Source organism: Artibeus jamaicensis, unplaced genomic scaffold (genome assembly GCF_021234435.1).
Source record: "Artibeus jamaicensis isolate MK-2021 breed Jamaican fruit bat unplaced genomic scaffold, CSHL_Jam_final contig_559, whole genome shotgun sequence".
Lineage (NCBI taxonomy): Eukaryota > Metazoa > Chordata > Mammalia > Chiroptera > Phyllostomidae > Artibeus > Artibeus jamaicensis.
Window position 1 is genome coordinate 9,355,034 of NW_026521887.1, and position 19,449 is coordinate 9,374,482.

General features: G+C 37.5%; 1 protein-coding gene and 1 non-coding gene across 3 annotated transcripts in view; one reads left to right on the forward strand and one right to left on the reverse strand.

The window, feature by feature from the left end:
* NALCN (sodium leak channel, non-selective) overlaps positions 1-19,449 on the forward strand; it is a 416,515-nt gene that overhangs the window by 379,298 nt on the left and 17,768 nt on the right. For both annotated transcript variants that reach the window (XM_037142536.2, XM_053670341.1), the window contains 6 exons: positions 8,216-8,284; positions 9,243-9,391; positions 10,223-10,316; positions 11,856-11,988; positions 12,641-12,756; positions 15,120-15,277. In XM_037142536.2, the coding sequence (XP_036998431.2) occupies positions 8,216-8,284; positions 9,243-9,391; positions 10,223-10,316; positions 11,856-11,988; positions 12,641-12,756; positions 15,120-15,277 (719 nt within the window). The remainder of the gene's footprint in view (positions 1-8,215; positions 8,285-9,242; positions 9,392-10,222; positions 10,317-11,855; positions 11,989-12,640; positions 12,757-15,119; positions 15,278-19,449) is intronic.
* LOC119047169 (U6 spliceosomal RNA) lies at positions 4,907-5,013 on the reverse strand. The gene has a single exon (XR_005082094.2). It is a non-coding gene; the product is annotated as a U6 spliceosomal RNA (small nuclear RNA).

Here is a 19,449-nt window from a genome sequence, read left to right on the forward strand (position 1 = left end):
TCTTTAGGTTCCTGTTAAAGGTGAGATTATAGGGTATTTGTCTTTCACAACCTGCTTCTTTCACTTAGAATAGTGCTCTTCAGTTCTATTCATTCTGTCCCAAAGGGTAGGACCTCCTTCTTTCTTTCTGCTGTGTAGAATCCCACTGTGTAAATGTACCATAGTTTTTTGATCCATTCATTTACTGATGGGCACCTAGGTTGCTTCCAACACTTGGCTATTATACATTGTGCTGCTATGAACATTGGGGTGCATAGGTTCTTTTGGATTGGTGTTGCAGGGTTCTTAGGGTACAATTCTAGCAGTGGAAATGCTGGGTCAAAAGGCAGATCCACTTTTAGTTTCCTGAGGAAATTCCATACTGTTTTTCATAGTGATTGTACCAGTCTGCAATCCCACCAACTGTGCACTAGGGTTCCCTTTTCTCCACAACCTCCCCAACACTTGTTTGTTGCTTTGTTTATGATGGCCATTCTGACCAGTGTGAAGTGATATTTCATTGTGGTTTTAATTTGCTTCTCTCTGTTGGCTAGTGATGCTGAGCATCTTTTCATGTGTCTCTGGATCCTCTGTATGTCCTCCTTAGAGAAGTGTCTGTTCAAGTCCTTTGCCCACTTTTTAATTGGGTTTCTTGTCTTCTTAGCGTGAAGTCATGTAAGTTCTTTACATATTTTGGAGATTAAACCCTTGTCTGAGGTATCATTGGCAAATATGTTTTCCCATACAGTTGTTTGTCTTTTTATTTTAATACTGTTTTCTTTAGCTATGTAGAACCTTTTTATTTTGATGAGATCCCATTTGTTTCTTCTTTCCTTTACATCCCTTGCTCTAGGGAACATATCAGTAAAAATGTTGCTGCGTGAAATACCTCAGATTTTCCTGTTTATATTCTCCTCCAGAATTTTAGTGGTGTCACGGCTTATACTTAAATCTTTTATCCACCTTGAATTTTATTTTGGTGTATGGTATAAGTTGGTGCTCGAGTTTCATTTTTTTCCATGTAGCTGTCCAGCTCTCCCAACACCAATTGTTGAAGAGGCTATTTTTACTCCATTTTATGTTGCAGCCCCCTTTGTTGAAATATTAATTGACCACATAGAAACTTTGGTTTATTTCTGGGCTCTCTGTTCTATTCTATTGGTCCATGTGCCTGTTTTTATGACAATAACAAGCTGTTTTGATTACAGTGGCTTTGTAATACAGTTTGGTATTAGGTATTGTGATCCCTCCTACTTCGTTCTTCTTTTTCAAAATTGCAGCAGCTATTTGGGGTCATTTATGGTTCCATATAAATTTTTCAAGTGTTTGTTCTATGTCTGTGAAATATGCCATTGGTACTTTAATGGGTATTGCATTGAATCTGTAAATTGCTTTGGGTAGTATGGACATTTTGATGATGTTAATTCTTCCAATCCGTGAACACAGTATATGTTTCCATTGTGTCTTCCTTGATTTGTTTCTTTGGTGTTGTACAGTTTTCTGTATACAGGTCTTTTACATCCTTGGCTAAGTTTATTCCTAGGTACTTTTTTTTTTTTTTTTTGCTATATCAAATGGGATTTTTTTCTTGATTTCTGCTTCTGATGTTTCATTGTTGGTATACAAAACTGCCTTTGATTCCTGAATATTGACTTTGTATCCAGCTGCTTTGCTAAATTCATGTATTAGGCAGAGCAGTTTGTTGGGAAAGTCTATAGAATTTTCTATGTATACTATCATGTCATCTGTAAATAGACAGTTTTATTTCCTGCTGTCTGACTTGGATGCCTTATTTCTTTTTCTTGTCTGATCCCTGTGGCTAAAACTTCCAAAACTATGTTGAATACAACTGGTGAAAGTGAACAACCTCGTCTTGTTCCTGATCTTAGTGGAAAAGACTTTAGTCTTTTAGACTTTAGTTTGCCCATTGAGTACGATGTTGGCTGTAAATCTCTCACATGTGACCTTTATTATGGTGAGGAATGGTCCCTCTATTCCCACTTTGCTGAGTGTTTTTATCATAAATGGCTGCTGTAGCTTCTCAAATGCTTTTTCCACATCTATCGTTATGTTCATGTGATTTTTGTCTTTGCTTTTGTTTATGTGATGTATTACACTTACTGATTTGGGAATATTGAACCATCCTTGCATCCCTGGAATAAATCCCACTTGGTCATGGTGTATGATCTTTTTAATGTGTTCTTGGATGCAGTTCACCATATTTTGTTGAGGATTTTAGAGTATATGTTCATCAGTGATATTGGTCTGCAGTTTTCTTTTTGTTGTGTTTTTATCTGGTTTTCAGATTAGGATGATGCTGGCTTCATAAAAAGAGTTTGGGGGGTCTTCCATCATTTTGGATTTTTAGGAATAGTCTGTGAAGGATAGGGGTTAGCTCTTCCTTAAATACTTTGTAGAATTCTTCTGGGAAACCATCTGGTCCAGGGTTATTGTGTGTTGGGAGTTTTTTGATTACTGCATAAATTTCATCTACTGTTATTGCTGTATTCAGGCTTTCTGGTTCGTCTTCATTGAGTTTTGGAGGATTATATTTTTGTAGAAATTTGTCCATTTCACCCAGGTTTTCAAATTTCTTGGCATACAGTTCTTCATAGTAATTTTTTACAATATTTGTATTTCTGTGGTATCAGTTGTAATCTCTCCTCTTTCATTTCTGATTGTGTTTATTTTGGTCCTCTCTCTTTTTTTTCTTGATGAGCCTGCTTAAAGGCTTGTTGGATTTCTTTATCTTTTCTAAGAACCAGCTCCTGCATTCATTGATCCTTAGAATTATACTTTTGGTCTCCATGTCATTTAATTCTGCTCTAATCTTGGTTATTTCTTTTCTTCTACTTGCTCTGGGCTGACTTTGGTGTTTTTCCTTGAGTTCTTGTAGACATAGGGTTAGGTTGTTAGTTTGAAATGTTTCTATCTTTTTTTGGTAGGCCTGTATTGCTGTGAACTTCCCTCTCAGGACTGCCTTTGCTTTGTCCCATAAGTTTTGGATTGTTGTGAGTTCATTTTCATTTGTTTCCAGAAACTTTTTGATTCCTTCCCTAATTTCATTTTTGATTCATTCATTGTTTAATTGCATGCTATTCAATCTCCATGAGTTTGAGTATTTGGGTTTTTTTTTTCCTTGGTGTTGGTTTCTAATTTCAGTCCCTTGTGGTCAGAGAAAATGCTTGGGATGATTTTCAATTTTCTTGAAATTTTTGAGGCTTGTTTTGGGTCCTGTCATGTGGTCTATCTTTGAAAATGTTCCATGTGCATTTGAAAAGAATGTGTATTTAGCTTCTTTGAGATGAAGGGCTCTCTATATATATCAGTTCAGTTCATTTGATTTAGACATTGTTCAATGCCTAAAGACATTGAACAATCAAGACTTTGTCATTGAACAAAGACAGTATCTTTCTTGATATTTTGTTTGGAAGATTTGTCCATTTTTGACAGTGGGGTGTTAAAATCTGAGTATAATTGTGTTGCTGTCAGTATCTTTCTTAAAGTCCTCCAGGGTTTTCTTTACGTATTTGGGTGCTCCTATGTTGGGTGCATATATATTTACAAAGTTTATGTCTTCTTAGTGGATTCTTCCCTTGAGTATTATGAAGTGACCTTCTGTGTCTCTCTTTAGGCTTTTTTTTAAATCTATTTTGTCTGATATGAGTATTGCTACCCTAATCTCTTTTTTTATGTCCACTTGCTTGGTAAATTTGTTTCCAGCTCTTCACCTTCAGTCTGTGATGGTCTTTTGTCCTGAGGTGAGTTTCTTGTAGGCAGCATCTGTGTGGGTCATGCTTTCTTATCCATTCAGCTATCCTACATCTTTTGACTGGAGCATTTAATTCATTTATGTTTAAGGTTATTATTGTTAGGTACTTATTCATTGCTATTTTTCATACCTGTGTTCCTCTCTGTCTCTCTCTTTCCTTTCCCTCAAGCAGTCCCTTTAGCATCTTTTACAGAGCTAGTTAGGTGGAGATGTATCCTTTTAGATTTCTTTTATCTGCGAAGCTCCTTATTTGGCCTTCTACCTTGATTGAGAGCCTTGCTGGGTAAAGTAGCCTTGGTTGCAGGCCTCTGGTTCCCATTACTTGCAATTTTCTTGCCATTCTCTTCTGGCTTGGAGTGTTTACATTGAGAGGACAGCTCCTAACCTTATTGGGGCTCCTTTGTATGTTACTTTCTGTTTCTCCCTTGCTGCCTTTAAGATTCTCTCTTTGTCTTGGAATATTACCATTTTAATTATGGTATGTCTTGAAGTGGGTCTCTTTTGGTTCCTCTTGATTGGGACTCTCTGTGTTTCCTGGATTTGTGTGACTTTTTTTCTCACCATATTAGGAAAGTTTTCCATCATTATTTTTTCAAATAAATTTTCTATCCCTTGCTCCTCCTCTTCTCCTCCTGGTATCTCTATTATACACATATTATTACATTTCATATTATCCTACATTTCTCTTAATCCCTCTTCATTGTTTCTGAGTCTTTTTTCCTTTTTTTTTTTTGCTCTTTCTGGGTGTGTTTTTCTACTTTGTCCTCCAGCTCACTGATCTGATCTTCTGCTTCATCTATCCTGCTTTTGATTTCTTCCACTGTGTGCTTCAGTTCAGAAATTGTATTCTTCATTACCTTTTGGCCCTTGTTGATAGATTCTATTTTCTTTTTCATGCTGATATAGTTTGCGGCGAGTTCACTGTAGTTTCCCTGTAGTTTCTGATGATTCACTGTGAACTCATTGAGCTTCCTTATAACCATTGTTCTGAACTCAATATCTGATAGTTGAGTTGCCTGTATTTCATTTAGCATTCTTTCTGAGTCTTCCTCCTTTCCTTTCATTTGGGGATTGTTTCTTTGTCTTCCCATTTTTTGTGAGACTCTTCTTGTTAGCCTCAGATTCTTAAATTGATCTGTTTTGGTTCCCTGGGTTAAAAATATGGAATGCTTCACAAATTTGCATGTCATCCTTGTGTAAGGGCCATGCTAATCTTCTCTATATCCTTTCAATGTAAGTATATGTGCTGCTGAAGCGAGGACTAAACTCACTATATTTCAAGTCAATAATGTCAATTATTGTTGCTCAATAATGTCATGAGGCTAGTGGTTACAATGTTAGTTAATGCTAGGTCTTAGTCTAGGGTTATACCATTTTTCAGCCTTATCAAGTTACTTGTCTTTAATGATTCTCTGTTTCCTACTCTGAACTGAGAATATAATTTCATAATTTCCATGTTCTATATGATCATTTTGAAGATCCATAATGTGAAGTTTTTCTAACTGTAAAGATTATACCAACCTATAACACATTATTATAAATATCTTCTTTTTGGTTAGTCTTTCTTGATCCTACCCAAAAGCAATATTATCAGTTTCTCCCTGCTTGCTCCTATTCATTCTCTCATCCTTTGGAAAAGATTCATGGCACACAAAACCTATTTACCCATTTCAAGGGCCTTGCTTTAGTATGAAATTGTTGTGCTCAGGCCCTGGCTGGTGTAGCTCAATGGATTGAGCATGGGCCTATGAAGCAAAGAGTTGTGGTTCAATTTCTAGTCAGGGCACATGCCTAGGTTGCAGGCCAATTCCCAGCCAAGGGACACATGCGAGGCACCACACATTGATGTTTCTCTCCCACTCTTTCTCCTTCCTTCCCCTCTCTCTAAAAATAAATAAATAAAATATTTTTTAAATTTTGTTGTGCTCAGGAAGTTTTGTGTTCTTCCCAAGACAGTTGACACCTTCAGTGTCAGGAGCTGTGCCAAACACAGGTGGGCCCTAAGTCACCGTGATTCATTTCCTCAAACGATAAATGTTTTTGAGCACAACTGGTATGTAAGCCACTGTGCTAAAAATTAAAGAGAATGTAATGAGTAAAACAAAGACAGTCACTCCTTTTGTGAACTGCACAGCCTGGAAAGTTAGGTAGACATTCATTAAATACTCCCAAGTTGCTGTTGGGTGTTATTACTTCCAGAATGTAAAGCAAAAAGGTACGTATAGTAAGTTTAGACCTAACATAAAGAGAAGGAGCAGGAAGGCCCATGATTTTATGGTTCTCAAAATTGCAATTAAACACTACTTACTTTACACAAAGCAATAAAGTAAGCTTCCTAATTTTAAATCTTCCCAGAGAGGATATCTCTGGGACCAACTTGTCTTTTCTGCCCCACTGCTTTTGTTCTTCTCTAAAAACCTCTGGCCTGAAAGCATGCTTCTTCTCCACTCTATTTTGCAATGGACCAGAAGATACAGTCCTTGTTTCCATTCAGAAATGATTCTGTACAGACATTCATTTCCTTGCACCTCACCAAAGATCTCACCAGACCCCCTTCCCAGGTGTCCATCTTATGACTGTTGTCATTTGCCTAGGCAAGGGCTCTCAAGAAAAATCATATTGTGACATAGGCTTAATGCCACATTTACTATTACAGTTATAGTCAGTGGGATCTTTGTTTCTCAGATTAAACTTTCTTAGTCAGGAAGCATATCAAGTCTTCTCTTGTTATTGATCATATATTGAATGTGTTTTGAACAAAGAAAACATCTTTGAAATCATCTTAAACTAACAGACATGCAGTCAGCTGGTCTCCAGAGGTCTCCAGAGACCTTTGGAGTTAAGCCATCTGACTACCAGCAATTCTTTGCATCACTTGAGCTCCCTCTGCCAGGATTTCTTTATATTCTATCTCACTTGATCCCTTATGTTGAATTGTTATCCTAGGTTGTTCTTGCTTCTCAAAAAAGTTAGTCATTATTTTATGTAAAAGTAAGTTTTTTAATGATTTTATTTGTTTATTTTTAGAGATAAGGGAAGGAAGGGAGAAAGAGATGGAGAGAAACATCAATGTGTGGTTGCCTCTTGCATACCCCCTACTGGGTACCTGGCCCAGAACTGAAGCATGCTTTCCAGCAGGGAATTGAACCAGGGACCCTTTACTTTGCAGTCTGGCACTCAATCCACTAAGCCACACCAGCAAGGGCGTAAAAATAAATTTTAAAATATAGAATTCAGCTGAGTAAAAGAGACACCAAAATTTTATTTAAGATTTAATTTTATAGCTAATAATTATTCATGAGGTTTGGCAGTGACCTTTTCAGCACCTTTTTTTTAAAAAATATTTTATTTATTTACCTTTAGAGGGAAAGGGAAGGAGAGAGGGAGAGAAACATCAATGTATGGTTGCCTTTCGTGCATCCCCTGCAGGGAACCGGTCTGCAACCCAGGAATGTGCCCTGACTGGGAATCGAACCGCAATTATCTGGTTCACAGAGCCGTGCTCAATCCACTGAGCTACACCAGCCAGGGCTAGCACCTTTTTGAGATAAATTTCTTATAGGATTTTTTACATATTATAAAACTAATTAGCTGTTGTCATTTTTTTTTGACAATCTAAGGGAAATTAAGTCAGTGCCCTGACTAAATAGTCAGGTATTGCATGTTTTTTTTTTTAATGTACAACAGGAATATTAATTGATTGCCTCTCCCCCTCCCCCAACTGAGAACTTGGCCTGTGCCCAGGCATGTGCCCTGACTGGGAGTTGAACTGGCGACTTTTAGGTCTGCAGGCCAGTACTCAGTCCACTGAACCACACCAGCCAGAAAAGGTATTGCATGTATTAAAAATTCTTGTGGCACAGCAGTGTACCACAGCACACTGATTGAAAATCACTGGCATATCCCATCATCCTCTCTTTGGCTGTTTGCTCACTTGGAGTATTGTTACATAACCTTAAATAAAATGTACTTTTCTCTGTATGTTTTTATTTTCTAGTGGACAGTTTCATAAAGGATAATACGAGAGTCTACTGCCAGTAACTAATATCTGCAATCAAGTGGACATCCTCTATTTAATTTCTTCTTTTTGAATAAATGAAGATTCAGGCTTTGTAATTTTAGTGCCCTTAAATGCAGTGCTTTTTCAGTATTGAAATATTGAAAATGATTTCAATATTGGATTTTCAGACTTGGAAAATGGCTAGACCTTTCACTGAATACTTATTTTCCTACATTTGCTGTTCTGCTGGTAGTGGGTAATTTGCCATTTTTAGTAGTGAATTCTAAAAGGTAAATATATATATATATATATATAGTCACATATAAAGATTCCCCATTTCAAATATTAAAAAAAAAAAAACCTAATTATTCAGCAGATTTCACAGAAGACTCAAAATGAACAGGTGAACTATAACGAGATCTTTTGTGCAAATTATGAGAGGCTCTCTTCTCTTTAAATTTCAGAATGCATATACCTACATGATGGGTGCGTGCGTGATTGTCTTTAGGTTTTTCTCCATCTGTGGAAAGCATGTAAGTACATTTATTGTGAAGAACAGCACCAAAGGCAGCATAAATAGAGAAGAAAGGAGCAATGGCTAACTTTAGCTGACTTCTAATCTTCAGTATTGTAGTTAACAAATTGCTAGACACTGTAAGCCCAAATGATTAAATTTTAAATATTAAAATGAATCATTAAACATGATATTTTATTATTCTTTTGTAGTAAATGAATCATTAAAATGATAGTTACCTTGTTATGTTTCCTGACATGTTGTTTTATTTATTTTTTATATTTGCTAAGTAAACTCAATCATCAACTAAATATAGAGATGAGGGCAAAAACCAATTGTCCTTCTTAATATTTCTTTATTTTTAGTTTTTATTTTTAATAAAGTTTTTACTGCAAATAAAAATAATCTTTAATAAATATTTATAATTATCTGATTCCATGTTTATATTATTTATTAATGTGCATACATATGAGTACAGTCCACACATATTTTTCATTTTTTAAATAATTTCCTTTTTGATACTGACATTGTCATATGCATTCCATATACCCACATAATCAACACACTTCATATTTGATAGTATTTAGTATTTCACCATTGTTTAGGTTTGTTCTTATGAACATCTGTTTGTGGAAAAATACTGAGTCTACTTGCTACAGCCCTAAAATTTATAGCCCTTATAAAAAGAAAAAGCAAAAGAAGAGAGAATAGAAGACTAAAAATCTTAAGATGAAATTTTTATTAATTTGGCTGAAAAGACTGAACAGTTAAAAATACAAGTAGAATTTCTGTCAAAGGGTTTGTGAGTAATATTCAGATTTAATAGCTAATAGGAAGCAATTTTCAAATGATATCCTGAGGGTCACTCTTGTGCCAACTTGCATGAATGCTGTTTACTTCCCATGTTCTCCACAGCTTAATGAGTTGAATATTCATATTCTTTCTCTCTCTCTCTCTCCATCTCCATCTCCATACAGGTAACACTGAAAATGCTCCTCCTGACAGTGGTCGTCAGCATGTATAAAAGCTTCTTTATCATTGTAGGAATGTTTTTATTGCTGCTGTGTTATGCTTTTGCTGGAGTTGTTTTATTTGGTACTGTGAAATATGGAGAGAACATTAACAGGTTTGTGTGTATTTATCTTTCCATTCGTTTATCCAGCAAACTTTTTTAGTAATGAAATCAGAATAAATACCTGAATGCTTCTTGTCTATTAGAGATGGAGGAGAAGGGAGAAGCAATCAGTTGTAAATTCAAACAAAATTAAAAAGGTCATTTTCTTAATTGAAAACAGCATACATGTTTACTTTAGAGACAGAAAATGCAGGAATAAAATTTTAAAAATCTATAACTCCACTACCATGCAGGAATAACCACTACTGATATCCTTGTGAATTCTAGCATTTTTCTATTCACACACTGCCAAAAAATGATGTATTATTTTAATAAATAATTTTGAGATGACATTGGGTTTTTTCCTTTCTTATTTTTTAGTTAAGCATGGGAAGTTAGAACCCCCAAATGGTTATTGTATAAAAAACATTTTTCAAAGATTACCTTAAATTTTGTAAAAGTGTCTCATAATGTTAAAAAAAATCCTTAGACCACAAATGATATATAGATATGTGTTGTTGCAGAGATGACTTATTTAAAACATGGCACCTCCATCTTTCATAGCATAATCCTTGTGAAAGAATCACTTTATATTTTCATAGCTTGCTCCCTCAGTCAATCAAGATGAATGGCAAGAAACTGGTGGCACAATGCTAGGATTGGGTTATTAAGACAGCTATACTTGAGGACAAGTATAGACAATGAACAAAGAGAGGGTGTAACCTTTGGAAATGGTTATTTGGCAACCAAATTTATTCCAAAATCCACCTGTTTGGATGGTGACAAACCTTATTATTTTATGACAACTATATTATTCACATTCTGTTTTTTTTCTTAAATTAGGCATGCAAACTTCTCTTCGGCTGGCAAAGCTATTACCGTGCTCTTCCGAATTGTCACAGGCGAAGACTGGAACAAGATTATGCATGATTGTATGGTAAATATCTCTTTAGCATTAACAACGCCTCAGCTTAGAATCAAGTGAAACTCTTTGGCCATGCAACATTGGCTGTATCTTTATTAGTACCAAGACTTTGTGTACAAAACACATATCCTGGTCTTTTAGTCCATAAAATTGCATTTTTTTGCATCACAGTGTATAGACATGCAAAAAGAGTACCCAGTGAACTCAGCTTGAACTATTGTAGTTCCATTCAATAAATATGTACTATATGGGCCTTGTTCTTTCCTTTCACCTTCAGTATTTTGGTAGTCAAGTACAAACTGGAATTCTGCTTCTTTAATTCAATTCTGCTTCACTGGTTTGTATTGAGCATACTGGGTGCCAGGGCTTCAGTGATTCCAAACCATCCTCAAGGAGCTTAGGTGAAGGACTCTGAGATGCACTTTCTTTTTCTAGGCTACTTCTTCATCATTCTTCAGATATCACTTTAAACATCACTTCATTAAACAATCCTTTTTTATGCTAAGACTACCAGTTATATGTTTTTATAGCACCTTATATTTCTCTTTTGTAGTTTGTATCACAACTGTCATGAATTATTAGGTTGATTAGTTTATTTCATCTTCCTCACCCTCTAGACCAATGTTGTTCAAAAGAAATTTCTACAATGATGGCCATCTGCACTGTCCAGTCCTACCCTCATGTGGTTATTGAGCATTTGATATGTGACCAGTTAAAATAAGGAACTGAATTTTTAATTGTATTTAATGTTAATGAACATAAATTTAAATTTATAGTTAGTGGCTACTGCATTGGACTGTGCAGCTCTAGACTGTCAGCAAATGAAGGAGGGACAGGGTCTTTATCTTGCTTACCAGTCTGTCCCCAACACCAGGAAGGAACCTAGTACATGGTAGGAACTTTATACATGAATTAATTTGGATAAATTTTATATAATACTAGACATAATTAAATAAACTCAAAATAAAGAATAATCAGAATGTCATGGATGTGTAGAAGAACAAACTAGTCTGTCTGGCTGAAAGAAACCAGGAGGTTTCCTTAGAGGTGTTGGCCTCTAAGTATTGAGTCAGGAATGTCATAACATGTCCTAATGGCGCTCTGGGAATAAGGATCACTGGCTTCTCCTTGCACAGTTTGAATGTAAATTTCTGTGTATAACACATCCTCCTAAAATTTTATCCAATTACTTAAGTTAGAGAAAAAAATTTAAATGTCCTTTTGTTTTACAGTTTGCATCACAGTGACAAATTATCATTTGGGGCTAGTGGAAGTGGAGGGAGCACCTCTTAGAGGAAACCAGTTCATTCTCATTATGCTACTAAAGTGGCAGTGAACTTGTGATTCTACAAGACTAAAATCACAGTATAAATAAAATATTATTTTTGATTTTTGCCACAGATGGTGTATCCAATGTATGTAGTTTTTGAGAGATTACTTTGAAGTTAATTATATTTTACATGGATTAGGAATATGTTCATTAACTCAGTTAGTTAATGTGTATTCTTCTCTGCTGTCTCTCCTTACTTGCTCCCTCCCACTGCCCCACAGGTCCAGCCACCCTTTTGTACTCCAGATGAATTTACATACTGGGCAACTGACTGTGGAAATTATGCTGGGGCACTTATGTATTTCTGTTCATTTTATGTCATCATTGCCTACATCATGCTAAATCTACTTGTAGGTAAGTGATATTCACTGCATATTTTTAATCTCTTTAAACTCAGGTACTTATGTATAATTTTCAAGTAATTATCCTCAGTTGCTTGGGGAAGGTGTTTCATAGCATTAATTATAAATTGTTACCTCTCCATCCAAAAGCTAGAAAGACTTTTGAAAGGCACAGTTTTAAATGACAGTTGATTGCAATTTCAATAGTTGTCCTATATACTATGATTATTAACCTGAAAAGAGTTTTCAAGGATTGAATTGAACAAATATGGAGGGAATACCCGTAAAGTCCCCAAATGTTACATTTATGTTTTTAAAAGATACATTTTTCACCCAGCTGTGGGGCCACCCAGAACTCAAACTAACCTTCAAAAACTGCTCTGGGACTCTCTACTACAAGAGAAAGCCACCTGGCATGAATATCTATATACACAGAATGTATGTTTATGCTCACGACCCTCATGTTTTGGAAAGCCAGGAGCTAGAGAAATAGCTTAGTTCAAATGTAAACCTTGCCAACTTGGAAACCATACTGAAAGCGCTTAAAATTTTTGTCTTAACATGTAGCTGATAAAATTCATTATTTACAATATAGGTGTTACATTTTCTAATAAATTACAGATTGGAATAATTGTCTAACTTCACCATTTTTCTCTTTCTTTTAGCTATAATAGTAGAGAATTTTTCCTTGTTTTATTCCACTGAGGAGGACCAGCTTTTAAGTTACAATGATCTTCGCCACTTTCAAATCATATGGAATATGGTAGATGATAAACGAGAGGTAGGAGAGTAGATTGTCATTTCATGCTCCACCCAAAAAGGACTTATTGGCACACCTCAAAGATAGTATTATTGTTGGCAGTTGACATATATTGAATTTTGAATGACCATTGATGAATTGCAGAAAGTTGTCATTGACCATCCAGCAGAGTATGCTAAGAGGGGAGAGGGACAGAATAGTTCCCTCTCATGTTCTTTCCAACCAAGAAGGTCCTCTTCTTCAGGCTTTCAGAAGGTTAAGAAAGGAAACCAAGGGAGCTCTAAAGAAACAAGTTCAAATTACCAAATTGACAATTATAATACAGTTTCATGATCACCTCAACCTCAGAGCAATCCTGATTACAAGTGCAAAGGAGTTATTTGAGCAATTTCTTAAAGTTGATATTTTTATTTTTGAACTTATTATTTGACTTTTTTAATAATGAAGCTTACCCAAAGATTTACTAGAATTAGCCAAAGCAGCAGCAGCTTCTTCTTCATCCTCCTTCTCTTGCCCATTGTTCAGCCTAGCAGACACTCAGGCATAATTCTAGGCATTTACATCAATGAACAAGATGGAAAAGTCTTCTGTTCTAATATAGGAGACAGAATTAAAATTAAATAATAATTACTATTATTTCAAACACCTGTAAACACTTTGAAGAAGGTAATATGGTAGACAGTCATTAGAGTCAGGGGAAGACAACTTTAGCAGGGCTGGTCCTGTCTTGAGAAGTGCTACTTGACCCAATATCTAAAAAATGAGGAAAGTTCAATCATGGGAAAATTTGGGCAACAATCTAAAAATAGTTTCAGGAAGAGTTGACTGGGAGCACAAAGACCAAGGGACCAGAACAGGCTGAAGTAAATGGGGTGTCCTGGCCTAGAGCTGGGGCCTGCACAACCATATATGGCTTTCTTCACTCCCTTTGTTTGCTATTTCCTTGGTAACCCCTACTTCATCCAGGCACCATCTGTAAGGGATTTTCTTTCAAGACAGTGACCTGCATGTGCAGCTGTCTCACCCAGCTCTTATCTAAATTGGACCCACTTGATCTCCATGACTTCTACCTGTATGATCCTTCCTTCTTCTGACATACACATGGAAAGTGGGACCTCCACTCTTGTGTTAACTGACAGGAATTCATGGCTCACCAGTGTTCCTGCTACATGCCCAATACCTAATTTAAAGACACAGTCAGGCTGACACAACATGTTTTGTTGCTTGGAAGGGAGTGACACATGGAAGATTTTCAGAATCTGACCAAGAAGAGGGCAGACCTAAGGACCCAATTATCTTGTATGTAATTGGCCTAATAATGGAAAAGAACTGGAAAGGAATTATCATTCCATAGAACAACTTATAATAAATGTTTAGAACAAAAGCATCCAACCTTTTGGCATCTCTTGGCCACACTGGAAGAAGAAGAGTTGTCTTGGGCCACGTATTCAATACAAAAACACTAATGAAAACTGGTGAGCAAAAAAAAGGTCTGTGTATAATTTTTGTGATAACTGCCACCACAGATGAGCAAAAAAGTTTTCACACAATAACCCTAATTATGCAGTGGCCCTTTCAATAATCTTTTAAAATCATTGAGCATGTCCTAATTTTGTGATCACTAATATAGAAAATGTATATATCCAAGTAATAAAATTTAGTATAAAACTTAGTAATATTTTAAGTTGATTTAAAATTTTGTGTTGGGCTGCATTTATAGCCATCCTGGGCTATATGTGGCCCAGAGGCCATGGGTTGGACACTCTCCATTTAGAAGTATCTTATATCCAGACTAAGTGAGAAGAAGATCATGTACAATATGTATGTTTCATTTTTGTGCTAATGCACTACTGATCCACTCAGTATATATGTTGAAGAAACACATGAGCAGAGGCTGAGTCAGTGGAACAGGTTATGGAAAGAAAAGCATGGCCTAGCAAGTGTCAAGGCCAGGACAGGCAGAGGGAGAGCTTTCTCCCCTCCTGGGCTCCTGCATGGTTCTGAAATCCTGCAGAACTAGAGACACACCAGCAGAAACTCTATGTGCTCAGCTTTTTAAAAAAACTTTTTATTTTATTTTATTTTATTTTTTTATTTTATTTTATTTTTAAATGTTTTTAATTACAGTGAACATGCAATATTATATTAGTTTCAGTCTACAACACAGTGATTGGATGTTTATGTGCCTTATGAAGTGCTCAGCTTTTATCTCCTGTTCTTCTCAGTGCACATGCCCTGACCCAGCCTCCAGAAAGACAAAACACTTCCTTGCCATCTGGTGCCTAGTTTACCATCTTTTGAGAAATTGCTCCATGTTTTTTGGTGTGAAAACAGAACCCCAGTTGAAACATTACAGCCTAATGATAACTGTGCTCTGCTGCCAGGGCGTGATTCCAACTTTTCGTGTGAAATTCCTGCTGCGACTACTGCGGGGACGGCTGGAGGTGGACCTGGACAAGGACAAACTGCTTTTTAAGCACATGTGCTACGAAATGGAGAGGCTGCATAATGGCGGGGATGTCACTTTCCACGATGTCCTAAGGTACGGGGTCAGGGGTTCACAGGTCCATGTCATAGAGCTGAACTGAGTTCATAACCTAAATGCCACATCCACTGCAGTTATAACACAAGGTTATACTTCTCAGGCTCATAGTGGCATTTCTCATTGAAATTGAATGATGGTGTTCAAGTAAGTGCCTCACATGGGAGGTAAAGGAAGTATGGGCCTGACCTTCCCAGAAGTGTCCCTTACTAAATGAGGAGATCCTAAAGGGGAGAAGTTGAGGGATCTCAAGGAGCTTGATTCCACCCTTCATTTTTCAAGAAAGGAACTGGTCCAAGAAGGACTTGCTCACAGTTATTCACCCTCTGAAACCAAGCTGGAGCTAAAATTCAGATCTTTTCACTTGTGGGTCTGACAAGAATTTACCTGGGCTGCTCTGCAATGGGTGCCCTGGTACCACATTTTCTAGATATCTGATGAGTACCCAGAAAGGACAAAAGGCTGACTGAGGTCTGAGAGGTCTGTATTATATTGCTGTGACTGCTGTAACAGAATACCATACACTGATGGTTTAAACAAAAAATCTATTATCTCACAGTTGTAGAGGCTGGAAGTTTGACATTAAGGTGTCAGCAGGGTTGGTTTCTTCTGAGGCCAAGAATAACAATTTGTTCCATTCCTCTTGCTTAGCTTTCTGGGCTTTGCTGGTGATTTTTGGCATTCCTTGGCTTGTAAAAGCAAGCCAAGTCTCTACCCCAGTCTCTACCTTCATTTTCCCATGGTGTTCTTCCTCTGCCTGGGTGTGTTTGTATCCAAAGTTTCACTTCTATATGGACAGCAGTTATATTGGATTAGGGACCCAATCCCATTCCAAGTATGATCTTGTCTGAACTAATTACATCTGTAATGGTCTATTTCCAAATAATATCACATTCTGAGGTACTGAGAATACCAAAATATTTTTTGGGGGGGAGGAACAATCAACCCAGCAAAGCTTCTTAAACAGGAGCCACTGGATAATATTTAGAGGGTAAGGAATATGAAAAAGAAAAGAATTACATCTTTATCTTCAGTAATAATTCACTGAACTGTGGTAATTTTTTCAATGATAAATGCAGGCAACAAACCATAGTAATATTAACAATACCTGTGACTTTGTCATCAGTAGAAATCATAGATATTTTCAAGTCACATTACTACTGTAGCTGATATCTTAAAATATCCTCAATGCTCACCAGTACTTGTAAGTTATAGTAGTCATTTTGACCTCAGCTAAATGTTATTATTTACTACAATAATAAACAAGCACTTATGTTACTATATCACTCCTTTTCAAAGAAAATAATTAGAGAACTTTATTTTGATACAATTGGTTTCCTTTAAGTATAAGTTGTGATACCATAAAAGTCCTTGTGGAGAACATAAGCAGAAAAATCTCAGATATCCATGCAGTAATATTTTCACCAATATGTCCCCTAGAGCAAGAGACATAAAGGAAAGAATAAACAAATGGGATCTCATCAAAATAAAAAGTTTCTGCATGGCTAAAGAAAACAGAATTAAAATCAAAAGAGAACCAACTATGTGAGAAAATACATTTGCAAATGATACCTCAGACAAGGGTTTGATCTCCAAAATATATAAAGAACACACACAATTCCACTCCAGGAACACAATTCAACTAAAAAATGGGCAATGGACTTGAACACTTCCCCAGAGAGGACAAAGAGGGACCCAGAGACATAAGGATGCTTAGCATCACTAGCCATCAGAGAGATGTAAATTAAAACCACAATGAGATACTACCTCACACTGATCAGAATGGACAGCATAAACAAATCAACAAACAACAAGTGTTGGAGAGGTTGTGGAGAAAAGGGAACACTAGTGCACTCTTGGTGGAATGCAGACTGGTGCAGCCACATGGAAAACAATATGGAATTTTCTCAAAAACTAAACATGGAACTGCCTTTTGACTCAGAAATACCACTGTTGGGATATACCTTAAGAATCCCGAAACACCAGTTGAAAAGAATCTATGTACCCCAATGTTCATAGCAGCATAATTCACAATAACCAAGTGCTGGAAGCAACCTAAGTGCCCATCAGTAAATGAGTGGATCAAAAAACTATGGTACATTTACACAATGAAATACTATGCAGCATAAAGAAAGAAAGAGCTCCTACCCTTCATGACAGCATGGATGGAACTAGATAGCATTATGCTAAGTGAAACAAGCCAAGCAGTGAGAGAGAAATACCATATGATCTCACTTATAAGTGAAACTTAATCAACAAAACAAATGAGCAAGCAAAATGCAACCATGGACGTTGAAGTAAAGAACAAATTGACAGTAATCTGAGAGGAGGATGGAGAGGGATAATAGTGGATAATGGGGGAGCATGAAGGAACATGTATGAAGGACACATGGACAAAGTCAAAGGGGGTGGGTTTGAGGGAGGGAGGCAGGGACGCGTGGGGTGTGGTGGGGTGAAAATGAAGATAATTGTACTTGAACAACAATAAAAAATAATTGGTTTCTTTTGAAATAATGTGTATTTTATTTTATACATCTAAATCATTATTCTGAGAAGTGTCTCATGGGATCCACTGCCAAAGGAATTCATGCCATAGAAAAAGTTAAGAACCCTTTACTAGAGTGGTCTCCAACCTTTTCGGCACCAGGGGCCACTTTCCTGAAAGATAATTTTTTCACACACTGTGGGTGGGAGGATGGCTTTATATCCTGCCTCTAGATGCAGCTTCATTGTCACCTGCCACACACTGGTAGCGTTTTGATAGGAGTCTGCAAGTAATTGATTTATTATGGTCTCTGGGCAGTCAAACCTCTCTGCTAACGACAATATGTATTTGCAGCTGTTCCCTAGTGCCTCAGCTCCACCTCAGCTCCACCTTAGATAATCAAGCACTAGATTCTCATGAGTGCACAACCTAGATCCCCCACATGAGCAGTTCATGGCAGAGTTTGCGCTCCTATGAGAATCTAATGCCACAGCCAATCTGACACGAGGTGGATCTCAGGTGCTAAAGAGAGCGATGGGGCATAGCTATAAATACAGATGAGGCTTTGCTCACTCATCACTCACCTCCTTCTGTGCGGCCTGGTTCCTAACAGGCCACAAAACGTATGTACTGGCCATGGCACCGGGGGTTGGGGACCCCTGCTCTACTAGCACTAGCTATGTTCGTCATGTTGTAAATAACTGAAAACTTAAATAATGGATATTTTGTCACAAATGTCAGTAGCATTCAGGTATACAGAAATATACTTATGATTAGAATTTTTTAAATTACTACAACAGGAAAAATCTCAGGGAGTTCTCTCAAGGTCTCAATGTTACCTCCCTCAGTTCACTTCATCCAAGAGCAAACAAAAAGGCAGAAAACACTGAGTGAAAAAAACACATGAATAGCAAAGGATGACAACTCTCAGAATACCACTTAGGGAAGATGGACACGAGATAGGTAGGAGTGGAGTCCACTTCCCCCTGTGCACAGAGGAAACACCTAGCCTACCTTCTGAGGAACAGAGTGACGGTATCCCAGCATACATGAAGATTGGAGGCCAAAAGTTGTAGAGGACATTGAAAAATCAGACAGTAAGGAGATTGCTTCAGGACAATAAGGTCCCTGGGACCAGCATGGGGACCAGGGTGGCTACAGCCCCAGCCTGGGAGCCCACAGGGTCTACCACAGGATTCTTGGGAGATAGCCAGGTCAATGGCTCTCTCCCCTGCCAAACAAGGTTTGAGCAGCATCAGGAGGGACCTGGATGCTTAAAGTCTCAGGGGGTGAATAAAAACAAAGCAGCAAACACACAGCTGAAACTGTGGACTCCAGCAGGGAGGAGTTGGTCTATGGTGGACCCTGACCCGAATAGTCCCTGTCTAATTGGAGAGTTGAGCTGTGTGAGAGGCCAAGTGCTTGTTTGGAGTGGCAGGCTAAAATAGGAGGAATTTTTCAAAAAGAAAAAAGAAGCATTCAGTGGCTGTTTGCAGAATTCTGCACAGCAACTGCCCCAGCCTCCTGAGTCCCTAGCCCCTCCTGGCCTTGCACTCACACCCGCAGCCCTGGAGACTGCATGTGCCTGACTCCGAGGTCTGACCCCTGACCCCAAGGCCTGGTGGCCACCCATACCCCCAAAACACCAGAGGCCCAGTGCTCAGGCCCGCAGCACTGGGACAGAACC